We start from the raw sequence: 6000 nt of genomic DNA on the forward strand, positions 1-6000 counted from the left end.
CTCTGCAGTTTGACTCAGCCTCTCTGAGAAGAGAGTTCCTGAGCATGAATGTAGCCGCTAAAAAGAACTCTCCCATGTCCCTGCCAGTCACATTATACTAGCAAGGAGAACCTCTCCTAGAGATCTTAATACACAGACAGGTTCATGATGGATAAGAAAGTCTTTCAGGTAACCAGGTCCAAAGTTATCTAGGGCTTTTGAAGTAATAATGCATTATTCTTGGAGAGAAAGCTTTCGAAAATTGGAATGGAGATCTATTCACTTTATTGCTGCCTTGCATTTCCTCGCAATATCTTCAATTTCATCTCTCCAAATGCATGACAATATTATTTGTTATAAGGCAGAGAACAAAATGTATGATTGCTAGGTTACACTGACTAATGTCTTAACTCAGTACAAAGCTGTTTACTATTTTCAGTGATGGACGCTTGATTAGCAAGTTTGGGAGTTGTGAACATTATAGTTGTGTGAGGTAGTAACTTGGAAAAAAGGTGTTTTTATTTATTCATTTAAAAAATCAAGCTAAATCAACCTGCATGGCTGTCATAAACAGATTTATTAGTTCTGTCTCGCAATTTATTAGTTCTGTCACTGCCTCTGAACCGTATGCGATTTCAAGAGGTATTTGAGAGTGATGTCTTCTGAAATTATGTTTTTTCTCCAGCTATTGATCTCATAAATAATTTGCTGCAAGTGAAAATGAGAAAGCGCTATAGTGTGGACAAGACGTTAAGCCACCCATGGCTACAGGTAATGCTGTAAATTTCATGCCTTTCACCTTGTTTGTAGTGAAGATAGACAAAACACAGACAAAAAGTTTACCACAGCCACTCCAAAACTTCAGCATTGATGAACCTCGATGAAGGCTAAATATTACAGTCCCATCTGGAGACTGTGGGAAAGTGTGCCCACTTTGCTAGGCAAGGCCCTGGGAGCCAGGCTGTAACATTAGAATGTTTTCCCTCCACAGGCATTTTGCATACAGTAGGGATCTGGACCCTCTAGCCCTCTAGATGCTGACTGACTACAACTCCCATCATCCCTGGCTACATTTCCTATCATTAGTATACAGCATCTTTATGCTGGCCAGGGTCATAGCTCAATGGTTGACCACATACTCAGTCATCAGAGTTTTGCTCTGCTAATCTTGAAGCATAAGGAGTGTGTGTGGAGGAAACAGTTGACTACGTTTGCCCTGGTCACCAGTGTGGTGTAGTGGTTAAGAGCGGTAGTCTCGTAATCTGGGGAACCGGGTTCGCGTCTCCGCTCCTCCACATGCAGCTGCTGGGTGACCTTGGGCCAGTCACACTTCTTTGAAGTCTCTCAGCCCCACTCACCTCACAGAGTGTTTGTTGTGGGGGAGGAAGGGAAAGGAGAATGTTAGCCGCTTTGAGACTCCTTCGGGTAGTGATAAAGCGGGATATCAAATCCAAACTCTTCTTCTTCTTCACCCAAATAAATACTATTTTAAACATTCCTGTTGTTGCTTGGTGCTGCTCTTGCTTTTTGTTTCCACACTGTTGAGTTATTTTTGTCTATATTGATTTATTGTCGTTTCATTGTCTTGAAGGCAGAAAGGTGTGATGAACATACTTTTGATAAATTATACATGCAAAATTTCGAGGAAAAGACCCCATGAACCTTTGGGCCTGGTTCTGGAACGCAACTTTTCAAATATACTTTCCAGTGAACCTAGACACGTTGATATGTTCTCATATCCAACGGTTTCACAAAAGATGCTATGAAAGTAACATGTGCTGCGTCGCTTAAATTTTAACAGAATTATGGGGAAACAGGCATCCATAGTATTATCTGTAAGACTGCTTTTCAGATATTAATTTAAGCATATTCTTTTTCTCCCTACAGGATTACCAAACCTGGCTAGACTTGCGTGAGCTCGAATCTAAAATAGGCGAGCGTTATATCACCCATGAGAGTGATGATTCACGGTGGGAACAGTATGCCGGAGAAAATGGCTTGCAGTATCCAACACACCTTATCAGCCCAAGTGCTAACCACAATGAAAACCCTGAGCCAGAAGAAGCAGAGATGAAAGCCCTCAGTGAGCGTGTCAGCATCCTTTAAATTGCAGCCCTTGTAATCTGTCAAAACACTGTGGAACTAATAAATACATACGGTCATGTTTAACATTTGCTTTGCAGAACTGCCATTATTTTCTGTCAGATGGGAACAAAGCTGTTACTCTGTTACCACCATTGATGTATGGGAGTTGCCAAGACAAATCAACAGAAGCATTCGCCCCCCCCCCCCATTTTGTGTGAGCAACTGTGTTATATTAACAAAAAGTTCCCAGAAACACTCAACCTGTTGTTGTGGATGATTCCTGTTGTACTCGGAGCATTCAAACCTGTTTCCACTGTGCCTTCTCAGACAAGTGTTTCCTCTTACTCATAACTTTGTGGGGTACCATGAAGCATTCGCAGGTGGATCTCTGGTTTTGTGTGCATCATGAAATTAGTATTGTACATGTTTGCAAACTCTTGAAGAGTAGATTACTACTGCTGTTCTGTGAACAACTTTTAACGTTTTCAATGGGGTTGGGGATTTCTGTTTCTGGTTTTTGCTTTTTGCTGTGGAACAATATGTTGAGATACTGATGCAAGGAAGCATTTTTTTTTAATGTAAAAGCAGCACACAGCATTGTAAATTTGCAGATGAGATGCCCTAGCATTTTGGACATTTATATGGATGCCCCCAACCAGTCATGGTGCAACCTCTCTTTAAGCCTAAATGCCTTAGTAATGTAAATTGCAGCCCCTGCTTGTTCTTATAACATGCTGCTGTAACATATACATTCAGAAGCTGGACAATATGTTGCCTTTGTGTATGTTTTGAATAAAATTCTGCTGAAAAATACTTTTTTTAAAAAAAATATTAAATTACTTTACCAGTCCAAAGACTTGTCAAGCTTGAGGTTCTGTCAAATAAAAATAAGTAATCCTTTTCCAAGCATTACGTTACTGTGATTGTAAAGGTGTTTCACTCCCCCAAAATAGTTATTCGTTTATTTCCTTAATTTTATATTCTACCTTTCTTCCAAGGAGCTCAAGGTAGCATATTTATTTATTTATTTTATTTCACAAAATTTATATAATACATGATTGTAATGAAACCTCTAAGCGGTTTCCAGAACCAACACATTATGCATAAAAAACAACAGTTAGAATTAAAATCATTTGAAAGATAATTAAAATTGACAGTAAGCAAAAGAGATTATAATACATTTCCGAGTAGGCTTGCTGAAACAAAAATGTTTTAAGCAGGTGCCACAAAGGGCAATGCAGGAATCTCAACCCGTGGTCCCTATTGCAAGTGTGCTAGCAGTTTTATTGCCACACCACATGCCATTGTTGAATCCATTGAAATGTTCACTATATAGCTCTGAAACTTCAGTGGAATGAAGAAGAAAAGTACAATAAGAAGAGGCCTGCTGGATCAGACCAAAAGCCTTCAAAGTCCAGCATTCTCTTCCAACGAGATGCTTGGGGAGGCCCACAATCGGAACGTGAGGACAGCCACCCTCTATTTATAGCCATTTAAAGACATAGCTACCCTCATCCTAGGGTAGTGTGTTGTTGTTGTTGTTTAGTCATTTAGTCGTGTCTGACTCTTCATGACCCCATGGACCAGAGAACGCCAGGCACTCCTGTCTTCCATTGCCTCCCGCAGTTTGGTCAAACTCATGCTGGTAGCTTCGAGAACCATCTTGTCCTCTGTCGTCCCCTTCTCCTTGTGCCCTCCATCTCTCCCAACATCAGGGTCTTTTCCAGGGATTCTTCTCTTCTCATGAGGTGGCTAAACTATTGGAGTCTCAGCTTCAGGATCTGTCCTTCCAGTGAGTACTCAGGGCTGATTTCCTTAAAAATGGAGAGGTTTGATCTTCTTGCAGTCCATGGGACTCTCAAGAGTAGTGAACATACAGAAATTGAGGTCTGGGTTTACCTGGCACTTCATGCTTATCCTATAATGTTGTGCACAGGTGTGGTGAGGGTTGTCTCTTTCCTTACCCCTATCAACAGGTGATAGTGATGGTGACTGAAATATGAAAAGCAGCCAGAGAATCCTTGCAGAGACTTAATAGGGAAGGAGAGAAAGGTAATATGAACACAGTTGCTGTGAACATACAGGTGATTAGGAGAAGGATCAGATGGAAAACTAGCAAGGGGGAAGAGCTGAAGTCTAAATGACAGGTGTGCCTTATACAGCAAAGGTTTTAAAAGGGTAGACACAGTTATGGGTGACTCAGCATGACAACCAGCCGTATGTCAGGGACAGAAGAGGAGAGTATTGAATGTGATGTGCAAAATTACATGTGATGCTCTGGAAGAGAGGGAGTTAATGTTTGGCTTAGACGTGCTGGAAGGAGCAGGGTTGGGATGACAAACCTATTTCTCCAATTTGCTGATGGATGAGATATCCAGGAAATGCTGGCAAAACAGAGAGATGGGCCTGGATAAGGGTAAGTGGTCAGGAATGGAAAAGAAATATGAGTCCTCAGCATAGCGGTACCTAAAACTATTAACATAAGTGAGTACATTAAGTTATAGAATGTCAAACCAATATGCTGAAGGCAATTTCACCCACAATAGTTTTAGGTGTCTTATCTAAAATGTGGTATTCCAATAAGTTTTACTTGAGTAGATCCACTGAAATTAATTGCTGTGACTTAAGTCGGAGCCATTGATTTCAGTGCAGCTGTCCTGAGTAAAACTTAGTTGATTCCCACTTGGTAAGTTTTAAGCTTACACCTAAAATGTGTTGACTGCAACAAATAGGGTTTTTTTGCTTGCAAATACCTGCATCAAACTTACATGGCAAGGAGCCAGGATTGGCTTCAGCTGAGTGTACACTCAGTTGTATACCTGGGTTTGTCTTAGCTTAATGTGTGAACTTACAGAGACCAATAACAGTCATTTTTAGCAACTACTTTTATGGGAAGAAATTCATCTACACTTTTTAAATTAATTTGCTTTCAGGTTTGAAAATCTGCATGTAAAGGGAAGAAGAGTCAGTGGCAGATGGCCATTGACAAATGGAATATTTACAAAGAAGTGTTAGGTGTAACCAAAAGGAGATGCAACCTTACAGTACATAGGAATAAAATTGAATTTTCATGAAATCACCCAGTAATGCTCAAGTACTTTGCACATCAGTGAAACAAATTATTTTACATTAGTAATCCTTAGGAGCAATCATGTTGTGATTCATATGTATGCCTTTTGAGAGAGTCCTTGATAGATCGTGTACAATTGATGTTGTGCCTATGAATGCATATTGTGACAGTGGTCAATATAGGTGATTCTTCCAGACAGGACTCACCTAACCAGCCCTGTCAGTGAAAACCCCAAGCGATGACTTCCATTTGCACAGTGGAGCTTCCACCCCCCCACCCTACATGCCCCCTAAAATTGACTCGGGGGGGGCGGTTGGGAGAAACCTCATGATGGCACATGGTGGAAGGAGATGGGAGATCATTCCATCTGGCAAGCTACAATGTGTGTGCAGACTGGAAGATGTTGAATTCCACCTCCGTACAATGCCAATGTAGATTGATGAGCACCTAGTGGAAAGTGGCAACCTTGTTTAGTTCGACTCATTCAAAAATAGGTTAAAATGCATAGGCCTGGATCCTAAATTGAGTTAACGGAAGGAAGTTTATGAAATGAAAGTTACATGTTCCTCACCCCTGCTGCCACTTGTACCACCCTAGAAAGCCATCCTTAAAAATGGGGGCAGCTGCTGGATGACCCTCTATGATTCTATGGATTTCAGTTTGGGCTTAGGTCCTGAGATAAGGAAGATAATGGATTCCCCCCCCCCACAGACACATCACAAAGTGGGTGGTCCAGTGGTTGGAGAGTTGGATTAGGACCTGGGAGAGCAGGATTCAAAACCTCGCTTGGCCAGTCAGCTCATGGGGTGATCATTGGGCCAATCATTGCCTCTCGGCCTAGCATACCTCATAGGGTTGTTGTTGGG

The 6000-nt window shown here is 41.3% G+C and overlaps 1 protein-coding gene across 3 annotated transcripts in view; it reads left to right on the forward strand.

Annotated features, from left to right (window-relative positions):
• PRKD1 (protein kinase D1) overlaps positions 1-2918 on the forward strand; it is a 103061-nt gene extending 100143 nt beyond the window's left edge. For all 3 annotated transcript variants that reach the window (XM_081886567.1, XM_081886568.1, XM_081886569.1), the window contains 2 exons: positions 665-750; positions 1867-2918. In XM_081886567.1, coding sequence (XP_081742693.1) covers positions 665-750; positions 1867-2085 — 305 coding nt within the window. In that variant the 3' untranslated portion in view covers positions 2086-2918. The remainder of the gene's footprint in view (positions 1-664; positions 751-1866) is intronic.
• Positions 2919-6000: the final 3082 nt, after the last annotated feature.

The sequence above is a fragment of the Podarcis melisellensis genome, assembly GCF_964234715.1.
Source record: "Podarcis melisellensis genome assembly, chromosome: 1".
Taxonomy (NCBI): Eukaryota; Metazoa; Chordata; class Lepidosauria; order Squamata; family Lacertidae; genus Podarcis; species Podarcis melisellensis.